We start from the raw sequence: 26,941 nt of genomic DNA, 5'->3' as shown, positions 1-26,941 counted from the left end.
CAGTAATGGTATTCAATGATAAGAAAGAAGAATGATGAAGAAACTACTGAGCAGCCAGCCCTGTGTGCTAGGCAAGAAGAACCCAGGCCAGTATGCCCAGTTAACTGGGAGACTAAGGCAAAAAAAGTTCAGAGCCTGCCTGAACTAGAATGAATTCAAGACTACTCTGGGTAACTTACAAAAAGTAAAAAAGGAGTGGGGATATAGCTCAGTGGATTAGCACTTGCCTACCACAGGTTCAATATACAGTGATAGAAAACCTAAAACAAGATTATGGAAGGTGAAATGGAGGAACTCAGACTTAGAGGCTGAAAGAGTAATGCTTCATTTGGGAGACGCGGAGTGGCTGGTATCGGAGGTAGTGAGATGAGTGAGAAGAGAGTTGGGACTGGAGCAGATTCCAACTACAGTAGGTTTGTCATAAGACTCAGCTCACCTGAATGACTACAGACTGCACTGAGCTGGTTACTGGGCTGGAAGCCCAGAATTTCAATACAGACACAATATAGGCAGTTATCATCTGTGTGCTCCTGCAGGCCGGTGTCTTCTGTACTTTCTAAAAACAGAGATGCGTCTGAATGGATCGAGTTCATTATTTCCGTGAGACTCATCTGCTGCCGTAGCAAGTGAAAAGAGTTTTTCACAAGACCTCCAGTTCCAGATGGAAGACCTGTGTGAACAAGTAAATATAACACATAATCTGATAAATATACTATCAAAGATATCAAGATGTCTTAAACTATGAAATATTAAGAAGAAAATCTAAAGGAAAAAAAACTGAACATTGTAACTTTTATATGACCCAACACTGAATTTTAACTGGAGAGGAAAGATGATTTGCTTTAAGTTATGAAAATAACTACCTACAGTCAGCACTTATGTTTGTTTATTTGTTTATTTAGTTATTTATTTATTTGCTTTTTCAAGGTAGGGTCTAGCTCAGGCTGACCTGGAAATCACTCTAGTCTCAGGGTGGCATCGAACTCATGGCAATACTCCTACCTCTGCTTCCCGAGTGCTGGGATTAAAGGCATGCACCACCATGCCCGGGTATGTTTATTATTTTAATGTGGATACAGTAAAAATTGAAAACTGGATAATTAAACTGGGAGACTGATCATAATGAAAGTACCATTTCAATTACACCTAGTACCTGCCTAGAGAAAATCAATAAGCCTAGAGGTTCATGTTTAACAAACAAGATTTTGAGGCTACAATATCTTCAAATTCATATATTCACTACAATGTAACACTTCATAGCACAGAAAAAAAAAAAAAACAATTCAAAAAAAAACTTTTGTTTGTTTTTTGTTTTGTTTTTTGAGGCAGGGTCTCCCTTTAGCTCAGGTTGACCTGGAATTCACTGTATAGTCTCAGGGTGGCTTCGAACTCATGGTGATCCTCCTACCTCTGTCTCCCGAGTGCTGGAATTAAAGGCGTGCACCACCACACCTGGCTCAAAATAACATTTTTTCTTTCTTCATACTAAATAAGCGGCTGTGTCTCAGGCCTATGAAGGCTGGAGTTAAAATTTTTTCCTGTACTACTTTTTTAAAGTAAGAAACAACTAACCTGGTTTTATCTTGGGGGAGGGTGGAAACTTACTTGGAAAAACGCTAAAAGTTTTTTAAAAAAAACCTGTGGTTTAATATTAATGATTCAGTTATTTTGGTATAGTGCATAAGTTGACCTGCATTTTCAGTGTTGTCTTATTACAGCAGAGTGTCACTTGTAACATAAAGAGAAGCCTTCTGAGAACAATGGTGCATTACCTCCCGCATCTTGGGTAAACACTCTTGCACCTCCATCTTCATGGGGAGGCACATTTTTTGTCTGAAAATAAGGAATATCCTTTACCTAAAATATATGCAAATCATGGTAAATCTTATTGTACAAAGAAATCCACCTTACTAATATTAACAAAGTAAGTGAAACACAATAAATACAATTACTGTAGCATAGGAACCTATAGGGGAATATTTACTGAACAAAGGAAATTACTAAAAGTACTCACACACCTATGTCAGTGTTGATCTAAAAGGTTCAATCATTCTGAGCAGAAAGGAACTCTAATACTACCACATGATAACCAGAGATCTGGCTTATCTAATGGGACTAAAGGCACTGGGTGTGGCTGCTTTATATAAGAAAAGGATCAAAGATTTAAAAACAAGGAATATGTAAAATGAGTCTACAAACGAGAGGAATTTACTAAACTTCAACACTGAATGCACAGATAAATCAAATAGTATGGTAATTTATTGTGGGATGAGAGGATAATGTCCTGAAAATCTGAAGACAGTACAGAAAAGTAAGGATAGAAAGTGAAAGTATATAAGAGTTGAAAGGGGTGAATTTTCATCTTATCATTTCTTTAGGCAAAAGTTCCTCAAAAACCATCTTTCCCATAATTAGGATTCATTATAAATTATCATTTCTAATAAACAGTTTTAGAAGACTAACAAACAAAACAGAAAAGTAGCTCATAGTAAAACAATGAAACTTTAGACAATACCTGGAATATGTCGTTGATGTCTACGGGAAGAGCAAGTCCAATATAGTCATCAGAGCCTCCATATGTAGCACTGGACACCATGGACCTAACTGAGGAGGATCGCTGCAGGGTATTTTGATTAATAGGACTTAATAAATCTTCTTTATCTAGTGATGCATAACTTAAAGCTTTCATGAACCTATAACATCATAAAAACTTGCATTAGCTTTTTGATTTGTATTATCAGTAAGAAAATAAAACCATTACTCCGACTTCTATTGAAGGCTAGTCAAGTACTAAGCATTGTTCTATTGTTTACAGGCAACACATAAGCCTTTAAAAATATTAGGTGTGCCAGGTGTGATGGCGCACACCTTTAATCCCAGCACTAAGGAGGTAGAGGTAGGTGGATCACTGTGAGTTCAAGGCCTCCCTGAGAATACATAGTTAATTCCAGGTAAGCCTGGGCCACAGAAAGACCCTACCTTGGGGGTGGGGGGATAGGTGCTATAAATAAATATTCAAAAGGTTACCAATAATGTTGCAAGCAAAAAAAGGCCAGGTATGGTGGCATATGCCTTTAATCCCAGTACTTGGAAGGCAGAGGAAGGAGGATCACTGTGAATTTAAGGCCAGCCTGGGACTACAGAGTGAATTCCAGGTCAGCCTATAACTGCAAAGTGAGTTCCAGGTTAGCCTGGGCTAGACTGTGACCCGACCTCAAAGGAAAGACCAAAAATGTTACCAAAATATTGGTGTCCTAAAGGTCTCCCAGAAAAGTTAAATAACTTCAATATCTAGAAGTAAAAAGGAAACTGACCTATGGATCGATCATCTCTGCAGTCAGTTCAGACTGCTGGATTTGCTATCATATAACTCAAGATTAGTTCATAAAAAGATCATTACTTATCATTAATGTTTTCATTATTGTGTAAGGTTTATATATTTAAATATAATATGTAAGGTATAAAACATAAGGTATCTTTATAAATATTACAAAGGATAGCTTAAATGAAGCACTGATCTTTACAACGCCCTCCTCAGTAATAATTCCCCAAGAAGTATGACTACTTACATCTCTGTACCTTTGTTATACAGATTATTATTCATGTAATAGATATTCTAAGATACTTACTTTGTAATCTGCTTTAAATATCCGAGACACTATTCAAAGTTTCACATTTCTAACTGAGAAACCAAGTCTTATGAAATGCACTATTCTTGTAGCTGAAATCAAAGTTATCTACGAAAACACTCAAAATGTGTCTTTACAGGCTCAAGAGATGGCTCAGTGGTTAAAGGCAATTAGTGCAAAGCCTAACTACCAGGTTGAGTTCCTCAGTACCCACATAAAATCAGATGCACAAAGTGACACATATGTCTGGAGTTCATTTGCAGAGATGCACCTATTTTGTCTTTCAGATAAATAAAAGAATTTTTAAAATGTGCCTTTAGTAGCTATTAAGATTAAAGTGTTTTGGGCTAGAGAATGGCTTAGTGGTTAAGGCACTTGCTTGCAAAAGGACCCAGGCTCGATTCCCCAGGACCCACATAGGCCAGATACACAAGGTGGTACATGCATGTGGAGTTCATTTGCAGTGGCTAGAGGCCCTGGTGTGCCCATTCTTTCTGTCTCTCTCAAATACATAAATAAAAATAAAAATAAGAAGACCGGGTGTGGTTGGCGCACACTGTTGATCCCAGAACTTCAGAGACAGAGGTAGGAGGATCGCCATGAGTTCGAGGCCACCCTGAGACTACATTGTGAATTCCAGGCTAGCCTGAGTTAGAGTGAGGCCCTACCTTGAAAAATAAAACAAAAACAAAAACAAAACAAGATCACAATATTTTCACCTAAAAAGCACTTATGATTTTCATGAAAGATTATCTGGTTTTCAGATGGTACTATTGTACCTCTTGGATGCCATAAAACTTCAAGGACTATTGGATGAAGGGGAAAGAATTACAGGATTGTTCTTCTCTGTTCCAATTTATATTTCAGTTAGTTTTAGCTCCATTTTTACCTATTTTGTATATTGAGTATCTACAGAAACCTTTTAGTGAAGCATGTGTTTTTCTGCTTAAAAAGTAACATGGCTAGCCGGGCATGGTGGCACACGCCTTTAATCCCAGCACTTGGGAGGCAGAGGTAGGAAGATTGCTGTGAGTTCAAGGCCACCCTGAGACTGCACAGTGAATTCCAGGTCAGCCTGGGCCAGAGTGAGACCCTACATTGAAAAAAAAAAAAAAAAAAAAAAAAAAAGTAACATGAATCTAAATTCATGCAATTCCATATTCATGACCTATACCACGGAACTAAAGATGTGTTTCTGGGCTTGTCATCAGACTTTATCTAGATTGATCAGAGTACCAAAGCCAGTGAGATCTAGACAGATGACACACTGTTGAATTTTACAAAATTCATCCTCTGCTATCATAATCTCCTCTAGTAAAAGTGTCATTACTGTTATTAAGAATTTCATTTTAAGAGACAGATGGATTACATTACTTCCAATAATGGTAAGGCAAGAATACTACCTTTTATTAAGTGCTTATCTGTGCCTAGATAGCAGTCTTACTACTTGCCATATCAAAATCTGTTTAAATAAATAAATATAATTTTAAACTTAAATTTTTTTACGATCTATCTGGGCCATCAACAAAAACCACAGATAGGGAAATTTTTGCAACTACTGGCTTTCACATCGTATCACTTTTAAAGATGAACTAATACTGTTCACTGTGCATAGTTCGATATAATCTATTTGGTATAAAAATCTGCTTAATCTTAAGGATTCAGGAATTCATTTAGTGTTTAGTAGGTGCCTACTTAATAATTACCTGTATTTTATGAAAACTAGAACTAATTTAACTGAAGATTTCAGTTTTTTAAAAAAATGAAGTAAGAGGTCAACTTCTGGAGCCTTCAATTGACCTACCTGAAAAGGTTGTTTGTTATTGGAGGTCTTAAGCTCCTGATTCCCCCGACATGCTTCTTTTTAAAATCGATCCTTGCAGAAGCGAGAATAAAAAAAAAAAAAAAAAGCTTTGTAACTTGTGTATTCTTGCAAAGCATATGTTTATTTTTAGGGCCTAGTGGAGTTTTATTCCCCCCCTCGCAGCTGCAAGAATCCATTTCAAATCATATCGGGTAACAAGGAGCTTATAGCCTACCATGATAAACAATTTTAATAGGTCAGTTTTGAGGCTTGACTTATGTGGTTTTCAACCTGACGTTTCTATTTAAATAGGTTAAAATGAACTGCTGTTCATTTTTAAGTGTTTACTCACCTGCTTGGTGTTAATCTGGACTCAAAGCTGCTGGCCTTCATAGTGATGGTATCAGTGAACAGCACGTCCTTTGCTGGAGACGCCAAGGCTTCAGAGTGAGATAAGGATGGGTGCATTCTTTGCTGCTGCAATCTTTTCAGAGTAGCATAGCCAAAGGCATCTCTAGAACTCGTGTAGCTAAAGTTACAATCCGCTAGACTTTTAATTGTGGCAATAGAAGGTGCTTTAAGGGACTGCGCTCTTCTAGGAAGTGTATGAGAAGAACCTGGAGGCACCAGGGACACTGAGTTTGATTTGGAGAGAGACAGGTGGTTAGACTGTGGTGTCAAATAGTGGCCTGTCTTAACAGTTTTCGTACTTACCACAGTACTCATACTTCCACAGTCGGTGTCCATAGTTGTAGCATCAACACCTACTGTCTCTCGTGAAGGACTTGAACTCATTGAACTTATGCCACTTGTTGTAGTGTCTGTATTGAAACTTTGGCTGCGAATTTTCATATGTGAGCTTGTTGAGCTTTCCACAACTAACCTTTCTCGGCTTGTGTTTTCCCGGTGATTCTCTGTACCAAAACTCTTGGTGAATTTGAGGTCATTCTCTCCAATACTTGGAGTACTACCCGTGTCTTCAAGGTGCTTATTTCCAACAAATGAAGTCTCTAATTGTAATGTTTTCTGCACTGTGGAGATAGGCGTGAAGTCATCACTATGGTTAAAGTCAACACTGGGCTCTGTAAGGGTTCTGTTTCGCCGGTTGCTTGTTTTATTATCAGATGACAATTTTCCTCCTTTTGGATCACTGCTACTGCGGTGTTTTTTATTAGGTAAAGTGAGTGAATTTAAGATTCGATTCTTCACAAGCTTACTAGAACCAAAGAAGGGGAATGAGTTTTTATCCTTTATGGGTCCAGGTCGGTCATAAAATGCTGGCTCAGCATCCTCATTGATGTCAAGGAAAAATGTACTCGTAGAACTGCTGCCAAACCGGTCATCCTCCAGTATGAACATACCTACGATTGAACAGCCACTTAGCTAAAGCACACGAGAAATGAAAACTTCGTCATCACTCTTAGTGACACCATACCTTCTTTTATGTAGTTACCCGGGGAAGGGGGTATTAAATGTAAAGGGCTAAACCAATGAGCCACATAAGAGCCACATACAGTAAAGGAAGGTTCCTTTAAAATTTGGTAATGTCACTGTAAGGACCTCCTATTACTTCTGAAGAGAAACCTCAAGACTCATTATGTCATAGTTGAATGAAGTTTGACTTTTCCAAATATTCAGAATGAAATTAAAGGGAACAAGGACATATAACATGGATACTCATCTGTTTGGTACAGATTCCTCATGGGGTGATTTTTCTTACCACAATGGCAAGAGAGATTCATCTTGTAACTGAATGAATTCTCAAACTTACAATCAGCCCCGCCCTCATCCAAGTGTTCTACACATATAGATTTGATCAACTGTGTATCTAAAATATTCAGGATAGCCAGCATGGTGGCGCATACCTTTAATCCCAGCACTTGGGAGGCAGAGATAGGAGGATCACTGTGAGTTTGAGGCCAGCCTGGGACTACAGAGTAAGTTCCAGGTCAGCCTAGGCTACAATAAAACCCTACCTTGAAACAAATAAGCAAGTAAACAAGTAAAAAAACAAAACCTCAACCAAACAAAAATATTCAGAAAAAAAGGCACCTATATTAAACATATACTTATTTTTTTCTTGCTATTATTTCTTAAGCAACTGAGTACAACATTTACTTAACAGAGATTATAGGCAAAACCCTGTCATTTCAGCATCTTCAACCAATGGTGCTGGACAAACTGGATAACCATACGCAGAAAAATGAAAGTAGATCCACCCATCTCACTATACACAAAACTCAAGTCCAAATGGATTAAAGACCTCAGTATAAGACCTGAAACTCTTCTACTACTGGAAGAAAAAATAAGGAGGAACTTTCCACAATGTACAAATGGGCAAAGACTTCCTGAACAAAACCCCAGTAGCTCAGGAACTTAAATCACTCAACCAATGGATCTCATGAAGCTTTTTAAAAAGCTTTTGTACAGACAAACATACTATAACCAGAACCAATAGATAATGCACAAAATGGGAGAAAATTTTTGCTGGCCATACAACTGACAGGGGCCTAATATCTAGAATCTACAAAGAACTCAAAAACTTGAACAATAAAAAAAAAAAAATCAAAAAGCCTACTCAAAAAAATGAGGCAAAGAATGAAATAGGGAGTTCTCAAGAGGAAGAAATACAAATGGCAAACACACGCTTAAGAAAATATTCAACATCCCTAACAACCCTGGAAATACAACTTAACACAACTATGAGGTTCCACCTCACTCTAGTCAGGATGGCCATCATTATGGAAACAAATGCTGGTGAGGCTGTGGAGATATGGGAGTGCTCATTCACTGCTGGTGGTGTGTAAGCTTGTACAACCACCATGGAAACCAATATGGAGACTCCTGAAAAGGATGACTGTAGAACTGCCAAAAGACCCAGTTATTCCCTTACTGGGTATTAACCCTAAATGTTCCATGCTGCACTACAGAGATATTTGCTCAACCATGTTTGTATCTGTTCAATTCATAAAATAGCTAAGAATTAGAATCAACCCAAGTGGGGTCTAAACTACTCAGAAGCAAATACCCTGTGGTGTACACAAGTGCAATAGTGGCACTCGGCCTTGGTGGGTAACCAATAGCTTTCTGATTGGTTAAAAGATCTGCTCAGTGAAAAGGAACCCCTATTTGGAACTGGGAAACAGGTCAGTCTATTCAGGTAACAATTTTGCTCTCAAATATTAAGCTCTCACTAATTTTGGGCTAAAAGAGTGACTACATCCATCAAATTCTCTCTAAATTAGTAATGGTTACCCCATTTAACCTGTGCTGACTTTACTCTCCGTTGGAGAATCTGCTTCTCTTGTTCAGACAGGAGAGAGACCTGAGGAGATAAACTAAGTACCCAATCACACTTCAGCCTGGCCCCAGAAGAATATGGAAATGAGCAAGACTGCTGCTTCCATGGTGAACCTTATAATTAGTGCCAGGGTGAAGGAGACAGACCCTGGGGATACTCAACACCTACCAAAGCAGAGAACCAGAGGCTCCTAAGAGTCCATCACTGAAATAGACTTAAAACATACCCAACATGGCTCAGGGAATTTTGGGGAAGAGGGGGCACAGAGATTATTAGAGACACAAACTGGGACATCAAGCCCAGAGGCATTGCTTTTCCCCAGTCACTGACTGCTGCTCCCACAATGGATAACCCACAATCTCCACAGGGTTAACTTGTGCCCCCAATGGGGCGGGCCCCCTTCAGAAAGGAGGCAGGGATGAGGGAAAAAATTGTACCCACATGTGATGTTTCCATACTAAGTGTGTCCATAAGTAATAAAAACAAAACCAAACAAAAGCCATGTCATTTTACTTAAATGATTGTAGCATCTGTGGGTTTTGGTTAAGAACTCCTTTTAATTAATTAACTAGGTAATGGAAATTTTCAGGCGTGTATGTTTGTGGTGTATGAACGTATCAAGACCAGAGGAAGACACAGGCATCCTCCTATATGGCTCTTTTGCCTTATTTCCCTAACAGATTCTCTCACTGAACCTGAAGCTTCCCATTTTTGTTAGATGGGCTAAACCTATAGTAATCTAGCAATCCACTTGTTCCTTGTCCCTGACTGCTGAGATTACAGATGTGTAGTGATGGCCTAACTGGGGATTGAACTCAGGTCGTCATACTTGCACAGCAAGCACTCTTACCCACAAGCCATCTCCCCTAGTCCAATACATGGATTCTGGCACAGGTATGGGAGTCCTGGATCTCTTATGGATATGAAAGAATAACTATATGAAGGGTTAATAGTTTTCCCTGAAAACTAGAGGGAACCAAAGAGTTAATTACTATTGCTAAGACTAGAAGGCTTTAAAGAAATACCAGAGGCATTCAGGTCCAGATGGGCCTAATACCTCCCCTGACTGATGTATTTCCCTTAGCTCAGAAGGCCTTGAAGGTACAGAAACCATCCTCCCTTAGACAATTCTAGCTTTAGAAGCCTATTCTCCACCTGGTACAGTCTGTTTTTCATAGGATCCTCCTTATAACCTTGCACCCCAGCCTGGCCCAGTGCTTCAGCCTCCATCCCGCGGGAAGGCTGCAACCCCTCACCACACCTCCCATTTACAGTCTGTCTGTACAGATCAAGTCCCGTGTTCTCTTTTACTTGTCTCTTACACCTTCCTTACACTATTCTTACAGAAAATCAAGACATGACATTTAAATTTCACGTTTAATTATGTTTACTCTCCATTTTAATTTAGGTACTTAGAAACTCATCTAACATCATTGTCTAGTTCTAAAAGAAGACAATCCATGCATTCAATTGTCCAGTGATATCTAAAGGATTTGTTTTATTTGGAACTATTACTTCAAATCTATTTTGAAAGAAGGCAAAGTAAAATCCTAGATGAACTTATATACTGCAATGGATTTCTACCTTGCCAACTCTAAGATGCACCTTTTCATAATCTAACATCAAGTTGGGCAGAGTGGCGCATGCCTTTCATCCCAGCACTGAAGGCCTGAGGTAGAAGGATCACTATGAGTTTGAAGCCAGTCTGAGCTACAAAGTGAGTTCTTGGTCACCTGGCTTGAGTGAGACCTTGTTTCAAAAAACTAAAAATAAAATCAAGTTGCATCTTAAAATTAGGAGATATAGTAGTAGTTGTACTTTGAATAGATGCCCCTAATAAAATTCAGTTTATTAAAACTTCTTGGATTTCCAGCCACCTGGCTGGAGGAAGTGTCACTGGGTATATCTAAGGGTCCAGCCTTAAGGTGTGGTGGTGCATTTGGAATTTCAGTCTGTGGCCTGGAGTTCCTGAAGTGTGCTATGTGGTATGGCTTTTGGGGTTACTTTGGCTTGGGGCTTCTCTCTCTCTCTGCTTGGATCTGTGAAGGTGGGGCAGCTTCTTCTGCCATTATGGACTTCCCCTGCTTCACTAACTTCCTTCCTCCTTAACTGTGCCTGGTCTGGAGGTTCATCTCAGTGACCCGAGGCTGTCTATGGTGTAATAGGCAGGATTTTTTTTTTCTTATTAGAGAATTAAATACATCTTATAATTCAAGGTGTCATAGATAAGTTTGGTAAAATATTTTTTCAATGAATATTACATTATTATTACTTTTTTGAGACAGGATACCCCTTTAGCTCAGACTGGCCTCAAATTCACTATGTCTCCAGGCTAGCAATCTTCTTACCTTAGGTTCCCAAATGCTGGGATTACAAAATTGTGTGTTGCCATACCCAGTATGCATGAGATTTTTTGTATGGGAGATTGAACCCAGAGATTTGAGTATATTGCCTATGCTAGGCAAACTAAGCCATGCCTCCAGGTTTTATATGCCCCTCCGCCCCACTAGGTAACAGTAATTCTGAAGCAATCAAACCTAGAGTCTCTTCCCCAACTTTCTTTTGTTTTCTGAGGTAGGGTCTCACTCTAGCCTAGGCTGACCTAAACTAGCTCTGTAGCTCACAGATGCTAGGTAAGTACTCCACAGTGAGCTACATCCACAGCCCAGTTCTTTTATTTTGAGACAAGATCTCACTAAGTTGCCCAGGCTGGCCTTGAACTCACTCTGTAGTCTAGACAGGCCTTATGATCCTCCACTTCAATATTCAAGTCTGTGGGATTACAGGCCTATGCCACCAGGCCCAGCTTGAAAAAGACCATGACAAGTTCTGCACAACTAACAGTACTTAGCATAGAGCTTGACTCATAGGCTGTTTTACACATAATTTATTTCAGGACATTCTTCCTCTTTACAATTTCACTACTTTCTTCTTCCTAGTGCGAGGACTCAGACCCAGGCCACCACACATGATAAGCAAGTGTTCTACCACTGAGTCATATCCCTGGCTTCCCCACTATTTTAACACTTACTGAGGATTTGAATATGGTAGCTCTTAGCAAATATATTCTGGTTTCACATTCTAGCATATAAAGATGAGTGAAAAGATTAAATACATGCAGATAAAACTTGTTAAGATTTCTTTCTTTTCTGAAAACAAAGAATTTGTTGCTTCTTCTGGCACATTTCTGAGCCTGTGGTTTCCAAAAGCTGGGTACAAAGCAAGTGAGGGGAATAAAATAGGCTGGCGGATATACTCTGTGTTGTGAAAAGACATGGATTCTCCAAGAAGCTGTTATCACAAGTTTTCTTAGAAACATGGTAGTATATGTCTAGAATCCCACTCTGGATTTGGGAATGAAAGCAACAGGATCAGGAGTTCAACATGATCCTTGGCTACACAGCAAGTTCAAGGGGCCAGCCTGGGCTATATATGAAACCCCATCTCAAAAACAAAATTGGGGCTGGGTGTGGTGGCACATGCCTTTAATCTCAGTACTTGGGAGGCAGAAGTAGGAGAATCGCTGTGAGTTCGAGGCCACCCTGAGAATACATAGTGACTTCCAGGTCAGCCTGGGCTGCTGTGTGATCTTACCTTGAAAAACCAAAACCAAACAAACAAAACACAAAATTGGGGATGGCTTAGTGGTTAAAGTACTTGCCTGAAAAGCCTAAGGACCCATGTTCAACTCTCCAGGTCCCACATAAGCCAGATGCACAAGGTGATGCAAGTGTGCAAGGTTGTACATGTGCACAGATAGTGCATGCATCTGGAGTTTGACTGAAGTAGCTGGAGGCCCTGGCACGGAAATTCTTTCTTTGTTGCTCGCTCGCTCGTTCTCTCTCTCTCTCTCTCTCTCTCTCTCTCTCTCTCACACACACACACACACACACACACACACACACACACACGGCCAGTCTGTTGAAAATTTAAACTTGGAAAGTAGCAAATACATTCCAATTTTGAAAGCAAAAATTGTCAGTATTGATTACTTTTGTGTGAATCCATCACAATACTCACTTGAAGGTGCAGATTCACTTTCACTATTATGTCGAGAGCTGGTTGACTCTGAGTTCAAACTCAAGGTGCTTGGGACAGATGAGAGTTCATTACAGAGCTGTTCCACATCATCTGGAACCACTGGCCAGAGATGCTTGCGGCTATGTCTCACAGCATCCCAGTTGTGACACTTCAAAATATCACAGCCTTGTTTGGTTTTAGCTATGAGCCCAAGGACATAGACACAAGTCCTGTATATAAAAAAATGAAGTGATAACAGTTTACTTACAAGATGAGATGTCTCTGACAATCATAATACAATCTACAATATGGAGAGTTGAAATTTTCTTTAAAAAGACATTAAAATTTGTTCAGGTTATGGTAAACAATACAGTAACATACGTAGGAATAAATTAAAAGCCAAAAAACCATGAAAATCTCCTTAATAAAAATTACTATAATAAAATAAGAGCACAGTTCAGTCTTAGTAAAACACATTAACTTTTTAAATATAAACCTGGAATATATGGCTACTGAGTTATTAGACTATCAACACATGCTGTATTTTCCCTGCTTACTTGAAAGTAAATTCAATTTTATAATAAATATGTGAGACAAATAGTAAACAGTTAAATTTATGATTTTTAAAACTTTAGAAATTACAGTAAATTATCAGTTTGCTTTCCATCTAGTTGTGAATGAGAATATATTCTTTAAGAAGATTTCTGTATTATGTAGCATACCCTCTGATAGAAAGAACTTCACACTGTTTTGCAAGCTTCAGTATATCTGGGATCACATTTTCTTCCTGCAGCAAATTGAGACCCCAATTTGATGAGCCAATATTTCCCTAAAAGAAAACAATATATCAAATATATTTATAAAACAATTCTTTGGAGAAATTTGAAAAGGTACCAGATACAAATTTAAACCCATCTATGAAATAGAAGAAAAAAAAATCCATGAAAAACCTTTAAGGGATGCGAGAACTAAGTTAATATTCTATTTGTTTTAGCAAGAAAACCAGACTAAACACTAATAGGACAGCCATATTGTTTCTTCAGTATAAAAGTAATACTCAAGTTGACAGGAACAATCTTAGTCTCAGAATATTAATCTAAGAACAATTTCCAGGTGAAATAACTTAAATTACTTAGTATTAACAAAAAATATCTAAAAACTATAAAGATTTATAAGAATGTTTATTACAAACCAAGGCCCAAAGAGAGGCTTTCAGTTTTTTAATTTCTTCCCACTTATCCAAATCAGGTGTGCGAACGTTGTGACAGAGTTCTGTAATAATATTCTGGAGGAAGAAAGAACAAACACGTAAGGAACAATACACCGTTTCTAATGCATCTTCTGACCACTAAGCCTATACAAGGTTTGCTTTTAATCATCTCTGCATATCTGAAAGTTTGAATTAATTTCATATAAAATTCCTTAGCAGTCTACACCAGTGCACAGGTTCAGAGTCCACACCGCAGACGTGTCACCCATCAATCTGCTTTAGGGTCAGTTTAACTTCCCAATGAAAAGAAGAAGGAACCTTGGATTTTTAGGAAGATTTTAATTTCTCTAAGAAATCATGAAGGAAAGAACTCAAAGCTCAGCAGCTTACCCTATGTAACAAATCAACTAATCAAGTTACTTGGGAGATAAAAGCACTTGTGTTATAAGGTTCCCTGATTTAAAAAATCACTGTATATAAATACATGGCATCTTATTAAAGTCATAATTATTACTTTTAAATTAGTGCTTAGATTTTATCATACTATGTAGGTTATGACATCAATTCTTTTGACTTGTTAGTGAGTTTATTTTCAAACATTAATATAAAGACCTCCAGGCTAAAGAGATGGGTTAGCAGATAGGTGCTTGCTTGCAAAATCTAAGGACTCATGTTCGACTCCAGGCCCCACATAAGCCAGATGCACTGTGACACAAGCACACAAGATGGCACATGCGCACCAGGGGGTGAATGCATCTGGAGTTCGCTTGTAGCGGCTGGAGGCCCTGGCATGCTAATCCTTTCTCTCTCTGTCCCTTTCATAAACAAAAAAGGCCAACCTGTTGGGCTTGCCTCAAAAAAAAAAATGTGTGTGTATATAAAGACATCTACCCAATAATCTTTATAGACACAATATAAAATGGAGTTTATGCGAAACTTTGGGCTCCTAAGATGAACTCTGACACAAAAAAGGACTGACAGACTAGGTAGCACATGCCTAACAGCCCAGCACTGGAGAGAATGAAGGTCATGTCTTTGAGGCTTTCTGATGAAACTCTATCTCAAGAAAGGGAGGTAAATTGCTAACTAGTAGTATCTATCCACCTCTGTCCCTCATGCATACACACAAGTATTTCTGAAATTACTCAATTTTTGAATAAGAGAAAGTGCACCTTCATTGAAAACACTAAGTTTTAAGAAATATTTTGAGCCATCATAGCATTGTATATAATATACTCAAAGAGCAACTGTTTCCCCATGCATGATATGTTATGTGCAATCTATGCAAACAGAAGGCACTCCCAAGAAGCAATTTTCAATTTCTGCTCACTGGGGATAACCAAATCTGTATCAGATTTAGTTATATTTCCCAATGGAGAGATTTTTGTTGTTGTTGTCTTGTTTTTTCGAGGTAGGGTTTCACTGCAGCTTGAGCTGACCTGGAATTCACTATGTATTCTCAAGGTGGCCTTGAACTCATAGCAATCCTATCTCTGCCTCCCAAGTGCTGGGATTAAAGGTGTGTGCCATCATGCCCGGCTCAACTTGAGAATTTACTTTTGCAAAAAGTATGTAAAGGGAAGAACTAAGACCTCTATTGGGTTGCTTACTTTATGTAAAAAATTAGCTACATAAAAGACCATGCACAAGTCATGGAAATACAAATAAGCCAGTAATATTGCTAAGATATGAAACTAATCACAAAGTTAAAGTCAGTGACAAGACAGATGACTTTAACAGTCGTTATACCAGTAAAACAACAAAGGTAAATTTTAGTAAAAATCAATAGTTTTTTTACTCCCATAATGACTTATAATAAGCAAATTACATTTTTACCTGGACTTCCAATAAATGGCAGCCTGTTTTGTGGTGTACCAGTTGTCCATAAAGGTGTACAGGCAGGTAGACATGAGGACGCTGTAATCTAGTACAATAAAGATGAGATAGGGGCTGAAGAGATGGCTTAGTGGTTAAGGCATCTGCCTATGAAGCCTAAGGATCCAGGCTCAATGCCCCAGTAACCACATAACACAGATGCACAAGGCAGCACATGCATCTAGAGTTCATTTTCAGTGGCTGGAAACCCTGGTGTGCCCATTCTCTGTCTCTCTCTCTGTCTCTTTTGGTATTATGACTCAGTTAAAAGATCTTGGGCTATGGGAATGTTTGAACATCATTAGGATTGATAAAAACTATGAGGACTTTTAAAGATGGACTGAACATATTACATTCACATCATGGATGATTATCAGTTTATGGGGGCCAGGGGCAGAATGTGGTGGTTTGATTCAGGTGTCCCCCATAAAGGTAGGTATTCCAAATGCTAGGTCCCCTGCTGATGGCAATTTGGAAATTAATACCCCTCCTGGAGGGAGTGTTGTTGGGGACAGGCTTATGGGTCAATATAGCCAGTGTCCCCTTGCCAGTGTTTGACACACTCCTCTATTGCTGTTGTCCACCTTATGTTGGCCAGGGAGTGATGTCCATCCTCCGCTCATGCCATCACTTCCCCTGCCAGAAAGGAACTTCCCCTCAAGCCTGTAAGCCAAAATCAGCCCTTTTTCCCACAAACTGTTTTTGGTTGGGTGATTTCTGCCAGCAATGAGAACCTGACTGCCACATATACCAACAGAATTTCTGAGCAATCAATGTTGCACAAAAGCTTTTTGCTACAGCAGTGTGTAAAATAGAACATAGGAATACTCAGACAACTTAGAAAAATACTGATCTAGCCGGGCATGGTGGCACATGCCTTTAATCCCAGCACTTGGGAGGCAGAGGTAGGAGGATGGCCATGAGTTCAAGGCCACCCTGAGATGACAGAGTTAATTCTAGGTCAGCCTGGACCAGAGTGAGACTCTACCTCAAAAAAACAAAACAACAACAATAAAAAAAAACTGATCTAATAAAAGCTGATTTGAGGGGCTAAGGAGATGAATCAGTAACTAAAGTGCTTGCTGTATAAGCATGAGGATTTAAGTACAAATCCTCAGCACCCATGTAAGCACCCAAGCTAGGTGCAGTGAAGCACCTGTAATTCCAGCACTAAGGAGGTGGAAACATGTAATGCTTGGGGCTTTCTGGTTAGCTAGTTAGCTTCAGGTGTGGTGAGAAACTCTTGTCTCAAAAAGTAATGTGAAACTGATGAAGATACTTGACATCTACCTCTGGCCTCCACATACAAATGTACACATGTGTGCTTACCCACACATGTGCACCCATACACATACAGACATGCACGTGTGTGCACACACACGCAACTGATTTTATTTTATTTTATTTTTTTTAAATTTTTTGTTCATTTTTATTTATTGATTTGAGAATGAGAGAGAAAGAGAGAGAGAAGGAGAGAGAGAATGGGCACACCAGGGCTTCCAGCCACTGCAAACAAACTCCAGACGTGTGCACCCCCTTGTGCATCTGGCCAATGTGGGTCCTGGGGAGTCAAGCCTTGAACCAGGGTCCTCAGGCTTCATAGGCAAGCACTTAACCGCTAAGCCATCTCTCCAGCCCACAACTGATTTTAAATGAGATGCAAAAGTAGTAATGAACAAACCCACTGACTAAACTCTACCTTTGGTTACTCCGACGAACATAGTTATCACCATCAATAGGCTTCCGGTATGTAGTGAGTGCTTCATTAAGTTGTTCCTCAATCAAGTCCACATATTTGGAATTATATTCCTAGAAGGTAATAGGGATGATTCTGTAAAGTATCATACTGACCTTCACCTAATTTACGTTAGGTATTAGCAAATTTTGGAGACATAAATATGAGAACAATGAAATACACGTGTTGAAAAATGAAAGAATTTTTGGAAACGCTAAAGCATGAGGAGAACTATGGATGCAAATGTCCTACCACATCCAAAAACACTCTGCTTGTATTTATCCCCTTTAATCAACAGTTCAGAGTGCAAATAAGTGAGCAAATAATGTTTTCATCTTATATGGGTCTCTTTCCACTAAAAAATTACCTTTTATCATTAAACTATGAAGATATTGACTAGAAATTTTAAAAAGGAAATTAACTGAATCCTATCACTTCAGTACTTTTCAATAAAACATCTTTCCTCATGGATTTAAATCAGAACAAAAGTAAAAGTTTGCATGCATCTGGAGTTTGTAGTGACTGGAGGCTCTGGTGCACCCATTTTCTCTCTCTCTCTGCCTGGTATGGTGGCACATGCCTTTAATCTCAGCACTTGGAAGGCAGAGGTAGGAACATGGCCATGAGTTCAAGGCCAGTCAGAGACTACATAGTAAATTCCAGATCAGCCTGGGCTAAAACGAGATCCTACTCAACCCCCCACAAAAGTAAAAATTATTTCCTACAGTTAAAAATTCTAGGGACATGTTTTAAGTTAGTCAATTGCACTGCTATCACTATAACAAAACTTCACTTCAAAGTAAGCCAAAATTAGTAAAACTTCTTTTTGCTTTAATAAATAACACTTTCAGAAACTTAATCCAATATATATGTGCACAAGTATCTATAGAATATCCCATAAATACTATCTATAAAACTAAAAATTTGGTAAAATTTAAATGCTCACTAACATAAGAATAGCAATAACTATGTAGTCACGAAAAAGAAAGAGGGAGACCTGAATGCATTGTTTTGAAAAATTGAGATTACAAAATTTTTTAAAACTCAGACTTAGTTTTATGTACATTTGCAAACAGAATTAATCCACTTTAAAACTTTTTAAAAATAAAGATATAGGGCTGGAGAGATGGCTTAGCGGTTAAGCGCTTGCCTGTGAAGCCTAAGACCCCAGTTCAAGGCTCAATTCCCCAGGACCCACATTAGCCAGATGCACGAGGGGGCGCATGTGTCTGGAGTTCGTTTGCGGTGACTGGAAGCCTTGGTGTGCCCATTCTCTCTCTCTCTCTCTCTCCCTCTTTCTCTGTCTGTCGCTCTCAAATAAATAAAAAATAAAAAAAATAAAGATATATACTTAGTACTGTGTGTCTAAAAAGAAACTAATAGATAGCATCTTTAGCAAACAGACTATGGACGTAAAGATATTTATGTTTCATTATAAACCATTTGGCCTACTTAGGTTGGGTGGGCTACCTTAATGTCCTACTTACAGCCTGTAAAAACCTGCCTTATTCTTTAGTTCTATATTTACTTTGCAACAGTAAAGAAGTCAATTAAGTATTATATTCTCCCTCAGTATAAGAAACTCATTAAGATACATGTTTGAACTTCTTACTTGTGTAGGTATTATCCTTGTGGTATGCCAAGTTAATTTCAACAGATGACATTTTGCTAGCAAAATGCAGTGATCTGGTTTATAGCAAAGAAGGTGGCTGAGTTTCTGATACGGATCATCTTAAGAATCTGGCCCAAAGGGATCCATCTGAAGAGGAATGGAGACACATCTCCCTACTGACCCCACATCCTCATCTAACATGTGGACTTCTAGCCACCAGGAGACGATACAAACAGGCAGCCAGAGAACAGGGGGCTGTAAATGAGTGGTAGTTCATGAAGTAACCCTCAAGTAAGTGGTCAACCCTGAAAACGTGACACACTAAGAGTCAACAACCCTATCTACCTAACAACTGTATGAAGTAAGAAAGACTGCTCTTAAAAAGTGATGACAAAAAGGGATATGATTAACATATCCCTTTTCCACTGCAGCTTTCTAAATCTACATGAAGTCTGTGCTGGGTGACAGAAGTGTTAAATGAGGAGTAAATTTTCAATATTATGTAGGCTTGGAAGTTTAGTGACTTCAAAAAAACAAAACAGCTCCATCAGCTGGTAAGAAAAGTTGTAGAATCTACCCAATAACGCATCCAGGAGCAGGGGAAATGATCACGTAAGCCAAGTTGCAAGGTCCTGTGGTAAAAGAGAATATTCTCTTATGCGTCTTAGTCAGGTTTGTCCAAAATCAGTCATATATAGTTAAAATGCCAAAGGAATGAAAAAGCAATATAACTGTTATAGTCAGAATTACCCAGAGTAAATGATATACAAAAAAAAAAAAAGAAAGTTAATGTAGCTTGTAAATCCTTCTATAATCTCACTGTAATTTACCACTTCTAACCCACCTTACCACTTTTCTACTTATTCTACCACTACCTACCTACACTGGAAAATAAGACTTCCTTTACAAATCTAAAATGTTTCAGTGACCTCAAGCTAGAAACTGAGCTAGAAGCCTCCTCCGTGCCAGCTAGGTTCCAGAGTGCTGGAAAGTGCTTGCAGGCTGCTGGGGGAGAAAAGTCATCAACAGTCTAAACCAACAGTTAAACCAACAAGGTACACAAATAACCAGCCAGGCAAAGATGTGCCCACTGATAAAATAGTGGGCATGTATGTAGTGGAAGTAACCAACTGTTCTCTGATTGGATTTGAGGCCCAGTCGGCAGGAGGAAATTTATGCCTACTAATGTAAATTTAGTCAAAAGTCTGCACCTGGGAAGGTCACAGGACCTAGGGAGAAGCTACTACTGTTGTTAGACTCAGTGAGTATGTTTGTGCCATCAAACTGTCCTCTAAATACTTATGCCCTAGATTAGTGCTGGTCACAGTGTTCGTCAGAAGCTTCCTTTTGCAGATGGCAGTGACTACTGGAGAGACATAAAACTTGTCAAAGTGCTGAGAAATGACAATTGAGGTGCTCAGCACTAAGTAAGAGGTCATTTACACCCTCCAAAGAACAGAGAACATTGTGGTACAAAGAATTTTAGTATTCAAAAGATGGGGAGCAGCGCTTTGGAATGCTGCCTTCTAGACACGATGTTCTTGTTGCAGTCAAGAGTTCACAGTGACTGTTGCTACCTGCACAAGACCTACACAATATTGGGCCCATCACCATTTCATCATGGATAATGGGGGACAAAAAATGAAAATGGTGAAGAGAGACTTGGAGCAGGGCCGCAATGCCCGCCATTGTGAGTTCAGGCTGAGCTGGGGGTTGCACCCCAGGGACAGAGCCATCCTTGGGTGGCTGCCTGGAAAGCAAGGCCAGAGCAAGAGAGGCTGGAAACAGAGCCATGCAGCATGCCATTAAAGCAGCAAGAGCTGAGGACAACCAAAATCTATCAGACAAACAAGGGCAGCTGATGCCATGCCAGGAGATGAACCACCCCTTCCAAAGCAGCTAGGATCCAGGTGAAACCACACAGGTTTGAACTGCTGAGATGACCAAGAGCACTGCTTCCACAGCGAGCCTGACAACCAGAGTCAGGGTGATGGAGACAGACACTGGGGATACTCAAAACATACCAACGCAGCCGGAAATGGTGGCACACACATTTAATCCCAGCACTTTAAGGAAGAGGTAGGAGGATCACTGTGAGTTCAAAGCCACCCTGAGACTACATAGTGAATTCCAGGTCAACCTGGGCTAGAGTGAAACCATATGTTGGGGGGGGGGGGCAGAAATCCAGAAGCTACTGAGAATTCAACACTAATGTTGACTTAAATCACACCCACCAAGGCTCAGGGAATCTTGCATAAGAGGGAGCAGAAAGAATTTAAGAGCCACAGGATGAGAGGGAATATATAGAAGCATTGCCTTCCCTCTCCCCAACAAAGACTGACTTCTGCTCTCACAACTCATAGCCCTACAACTCCATAGTGAATACCAGTCATCTCACTAAGGAGGGCCCTCAGTGGAGTGGGGAACATGGAGGATGGAAATGATGGTACCAACATACGATGTGCCCAGAGTTTCTACTTAAAAATAATAATAAAATAAATAAGCATCAAAACAGAAGAGAAACTAGTTAGAAAGAAGACTGATTCAATAAAAGAGGAAAAGAGAAGGGGACATGAGAAAGTAATGGGAGGGGATTATGATCAAAATAAATAATGTACATGTACAAAAATTACTGATAAAAAGTGAAGAAGTTTCAGTGATCCCTGTAGATTAATTCTATTCCTTATCCCTTAATATTTATTTATTCATTTATTTTGAGATAGGGCTTCCCTTTAGCCCAGGCTGACCTGGAATTCAGTATGTAGTCTCAGGGTGGCCTCAAACTCACAGTGATCCTTCTACTTCTGCCTCCCAAGTGCTGAGATTAAAGGCATGTCCATCATGCCTAGTCCTTGAATATATTTTTAATATAATTTATTTTCTTACTCATTCTTCAAGATCACTTCAAATATCACTCTTTCTGCTAAGCCTACTAACATTTCTTTTGTTACCTAATGTAGAATCAATACTCATTTTATGTTCCCTTATGTAAATGCATGCCCTTGTTTAACACTTACATTTTGTACTTATTTGGAAGCACTGAGGTAGACTTGCAAAATAATTACATAATATAATGATTTGTAAAATAAAACCATCAATTTTGTCTTGATGATTAGTTATCTTTGTCTTTCAACTCATCAGTTACTAGTCTTTACTTTTAAAAGTAAGTGTTTTTAATTTTTAGCATACTCAATAAATAAGAATCTCCTGTAAGTATATAGTTTGATGGAAAAATGTAAATTCTAATTATTTAAGCAAAGGAAAGTAACCACTGATAAATGATTTGGAATCATGATAATCTAAAAACTCATTACCATTGTGTCTAAAATGTTTTGACAGTTCATAATGTTCCAAACAAAATAATGAAGTCACAGAGATGAACCAACTAAAGAAAAGATAGACCAATGTTTATTTTCAAATCCTCTCTTCTTCCTAGATTTCTGACTACTTCCGAAAGAAACAAGTTGGCTTTCTCTCAATCCATGTAAAGCAGCCTAGAATAGGGCTTGAACAGACTGATTCTATCAGCTTATGCAGAATGGCTCTCTATTTTACTTCATCTAGGAAAATTAGTTTCAGCATAAAAGGGCCCATGCAGAGTCCTAGTGGGTACAAGAGGCCCAACAACAAAAGAAATGATCATTAGTAGGGTCAACAAGTAAATACCAGCAAAACAAAATCCATTAAATTTAAAGATCAATTTCAAAAGAATGTACATAGTCAACAATTCACTATAAATCACTAGTGTTCAAAATATATCAATATAAATACCAGTATGACAGCATTCTAATTTAGGATTTGATATGACTATTTACTTAACTTATGATCATCAGTATTATTTTTATTATTTTTCTTTCCCTTTTTTTGGTTTTTCAGCTCAGGTTGACTTGGAATTCACTGTGGAGTTTCAGGGTGGCCTTGAACTCACAGCAATCCTTCTACCTCTGCCTCCCAAGTGCTGGGATTAAAGTCATGCGGCACCACGCCCAGCTATTATTATTTTTCTTGGAGACAGCATTTCATGTAGTCCAGACCAGCCTCAAGCTTATGACCCACCTGTTCCTACTTCCAGAATGCTAGCACTACAAGCATGTACCAGCACCCACTTTATGTGATGATGAGATTGAACCCAGGGCTTTGTGCATTCTAGGCAAGCACTTTACCTAGTGAATTACACTTCTAGTCTTCATTTCATTAATTTTTTGCACACTGGCAACATGAAAAAGGTTTGCCATTTAAATTAAGAAATCTATTTCCCAAGATAAAAACATACAAAATACAATCTTATTCAATAGGAAATTACCTTGTGCCATTTTTCCAATTGCTTGGCTACATAACCCCTTTCATTCAGGTAGGAAAATCCTTTTGGGATGGACAGAAATCTGTAAATTAAAACAAGCCATAATTTAACATTAAGACCAACAAAAACCATGTTTAAAATGCTAAAATTTTTTAAATGCCGAAGCTCTAAAAGCCCTATGAATAATTCCTCTCTAAAATAAAAAGGTCAACTATTAACTTATTAAACTTTCAGTTGCAGGGCTAGAGATGGCTTAGCGGTTAAGGTGCTTGCCTGAAAAGTCTAAGGACCCAGGCTGGATTCCCTGGGACCCACGTAAGCCAAATGCACAAGGTGGTGCATGTGTTTGGAGTTCATTTGCAGTGGCTGGAGACCCTGGTGTGGCCATTCATTCCTTAACTCTCCCTCTCTTTCTGCCTCTTTCTCTCTCAAATAAATAAATAAAAATAAAATACCCTAACAAAAATTTAATTGTAGATAAAATTTTCATAATCCTTGCATAAAGAGTGAATCCTATTACTATAAATAAAATTTCATGAAAAGCACAAGACAAAGAAATAGTATATAAACAAACTAAGGCATGCTTCAGAAGTTAAAATGTAAACTCCAAAGCCAGTCGTGGTGGCGCACGCCTTTAATCCCACCACTGGGGAGGCAGATATAGGAAGACTGCTGTGAGTTCAAGGCCACCCTGATACTACATAGTGAATTCCAGGTCAGCCTGGACTAGATTGAGACCCTACCTCTGAAAACCAAAAAAAAGTAAACTTGAGTACTTCTTCAGATGTGGATGCAACCTCACTACATACCACATACATACAACAGACCGTTTCCTCACATTTACCTCAGAAGGAGAAGCAGACCCTTGTCCCCAAGGTGAGATAAAGCAGGCTTCATCTGAATGAGAGCATGGAGATTGGCCTAGAGAGATGATCAGCAAGTTAACAATCATGCCAAGATTGCACACTCCTCTTTCCAAATGCTTATGGTAGACACAGTATACTTTCACAACACTGTCAATTAAAGTAGATATTTTAATAAAAATTCAGTCTAAGCATTTCATTATAACAAGAACAAAAATTATAGAACTGAACCTTACCTTGTCTTCGCAAGCTTCATCAAGGATATCCAGAGCTTCAGAAGAAATTGTTTTATTTTTATCATGTAGCTGAGTTACTAGTAACTCAATTCCCCAATTGTTGAAGAATTCAACATTAGCTCTCAATAAAACTCTTAAATGTTTTGTTGCATATAGTCTGCAGGCCTATAAAGATAAATTCATTAAAAAAACCACTTTCATGGTTAGCCTATATGATTTTATCTTGAAAGCTCTGCTACTTGTACAGGGCAGAAGGACTGGAATTAATGGTTTAGTACTTGACACAAGTACTTATTTACTTCTCTTTTTCTAACTAGTAACTTTATCCTTTTGATATAAAGACATTATATATAGAGTTACTCAAGGGCTGGAGAGATGGCTTAGCGGTTAAGCGCTTGCCTGTGAAGCCTAAGGACCCCGGTTCGAGGCTCGGTTCCCCAGGTCCCACGTTAGCCAGATGCACAAGGGGGCGCACGTGTCTGGAGTTCGTTTGCAGAGGCTGGAAGCCCTGGCGCGCCCATTCTCTCTCTCTCTCCCTCTATCTGTCTTTCTCTCTGTGTCTGTTGCTCTCAAATAAATAAATAAAAAATATGAACAAAAAAAAATAGAGTTACTCAAGAGAAATTACAAATTTTAAAATATATTTATTAAAGGAAATTTGCACAGTCTCCAACTACCATAATGTGACACAGTAACTTGTCACATTTGGGAGACTTTCTGGAATCAGCACATAGGAGTGCAATGGAGAAGCCTCATCTGGGGAAAACTACCTTCGTGCTCGCCTTGTCTCTCCTGCCAGGTAAGAATAAAAGAAACAAAAATTTTAAGGTAAACTCAACTGCTACATTCTTAAGTTTATCTGACCTATGTAGAGTATTAAATTAATAGGCCTAAAAATGAACTTTTATGGCTGAGGTTATACTCACGTCAGTAGCTGCCGTCAGGATTTTTGAAAGAATGACTCTAGCTAATCCATCTCTGCTATAGTCTAAGCTAGAAACAGTCAGTTTTAGCAAGTGATCTTGATTTTTCAAGGAACAAAGATTAAGGAGACTGAAAAAGAAGATTATTAGAAATTATTGTACTGATTTATTCATTCAATATAATTTTTCTACCTTTACTGAAATATGATTGACATAAACTATGTATGTTCAAGGTATACCACTTATTTATATTTACATATAACCTGCTAGATATTAAGTTCATTACTACATCCACCACACACAATTGTGCGGGAGAGGTGAAAAGATTTCAAAAAATATTTTTAAACTACTATATAAGCAAATATATTAAATGACAATAATCACATAAGAATACCAAAGCAAAGTCTATAACCGTTTCAAAAATAAAAACTTACCAGACAAACATACAGACTACAAAGTACACTATGTATTTGAACTAAAAAAAGAATTTAGTTCATATTGCAACAAAATCTGAGATACTCACCACTGAAAAACACTGCATTTTTCCAGCATTTTGACTCCATGAGGATGACAAGACAGTGTTCCAATAAATAAGAAATAGTGCTGACTAAGGGTAGTTAATAAGCCATTATTTTGAAGACTTCTTTCAGGTTTCATTCCCGACAAGGTATTAAGCCACTGAACAATATCCTTCACTAGGTCCTCTAAGTATCCCTGCCCGTCCTATGATGGAAACAATAACTTTAATCAGCTACAAAATTTCACTCCCTAAAGTCTGGGAAATGGTTGCAAGACTCCAGCCTAACTGTATAAAGGGGAAACAATTGGTTTGGGAGGAGACCTTCCTTGATCCGTCTGTAAATGGTGCACTGAGATGCAGTTTCCATGAGTGGTCACCTATGCTGGGTTGGCTTTTTGGTGATGCAGCTGCCTTTGAGTCACCCACGCTCCTGTAAAACAGCCCCTTGCCCTGCTCTGTAAGTCACCCCAATCAGCTCACTGGTTCACTGGGGAAAAAAAAAAAATCCACACACTACCTGCAATTTCTAAGCCTAGCAAATGCACTGACACCTTGAGATAGTATTACTTTCTGTTTCTCTGAGTTATCTGAAAGTAAAACAGGTCATATAAAGGGCAGATGATTTCCCTAGTCTTGTAACTACCTAGCAACTAAATCAGGATTCAAACACAGGGAGAAATTGAACAACAATACTTGCTCTGAACATATTCAGAGGGCTTACCTCTTCAGACTCAAGAAGAAATTCTGTAAATTGGCAGCCAACCACTGTGAGCTGCTTGGACTTGGGAAAGTCCAGGTCCAGATTGGCATATAATTTACTGCTGGGCTTGTAAAAGTAAAGCAATCTTCGTACAAACCTAAAACCAAAATCAAATTAGTAGCAAAATAAGAAGTCAAACAATGAAGGCACCTT

General features: G+C 38.7%; 1 protein-coding gene and 1 non-coding gene across 4 annotated transcripts in view; both read right to left on the bottom strand.

Moving 5' to 3' along the window:
- Rictor (RPTOR independent companion of MTOR complex 2) overlaps positions 1-26,941 on the bottom strand; it is a 132,022-nt gene that overhangs the window by 14,241 nt on the left and 90,840 nt on the right. For 2 of the 3 annotated variants that reach the window (XM_045132084.1, XM_045132088.1), the window contains 16 exons: positions 26,750-26,885; positions 26,032-26,231; positions 25,512-25,638; positions 24,586-24,750; positions 24,331-24,407; positions 23,490-23,568; positions 17,539-17,648; positions 15,801-15,888; positions 13,947-14,039; positions 13,477-13,583; positions 12,755-12,984; positions 5,786-6,794; positions 5,434-5,505; positions 2,516-2,693; positions 1,773-1,857; positions 437-670 (listed from right to left, as the gene is read on the bottom strand). In XM_045132084.1, coding sequence (XP_044988019.1) covers positions 437-670; positions 1,773-1,857; positions 2,516-2,693; positions 5,434-5,505; positions 5,786-6,794; positions 12,755-12,984; positions 13,477-13,583; positions 13,947-14,039; positions 15,801-15,888; positions 17,539-17,648; positions 23,490-23,568; positions 24,331-24,407; positions 24,586-24,750; positions 25,512-25,638; positions 26,032-26,231; positions 26,750-26,885 — 2,990 coding nt within the window. The remainder of the gene's footprint in view (positions 1-436; positions 671-1,772; positions 1,858-2,515; positions 2,694-5,433; positions 5,506-5,785; positions 6,795-12,754; positions 12,985-13,476; positions 13,584-13,946; positions 14,040-15,800; positions 15,889-17,538; positions 17,649-23,489; positions 23,569-24,330; positions 24,408-24,585; positions 24,751-25,511; positions 25,639-26,031; positions 26,232-26,749; positions 26,886-26,941) is intronic. The other variant, XM_045132087.1, reaches the window with a different exon arrangement.
- On the bottom strand, positions 25,236-25,392 carry LOC123454423. The gene has a single exon (XR_006633382.1). It is a non-coding gene; the product is annotated as a U1 spliceosomal RNA (small nuclear RNA).

The sequence above is a fragment of the Jaculus jaculus genome, chromosome 13 (assembly GCF_020740685.1).
Source record: "Jaculus jaculus isolate mJacJac1 chromosome 13, mJacJac1.mat.Y.cur, whole genome shotgun sequence".
NCBI classification, from domain to species: domain Eukaryota; kingdom Metazoa; phylum Chordata; class Mammalia; order Rodentia; family Dipodidae; genus Jaculus; species Jaculus jaculus.
Note: the sequence above shows the minus strand (reverse complement) of the source record. Positions and strands in the feature narration are given on the sequence as shown.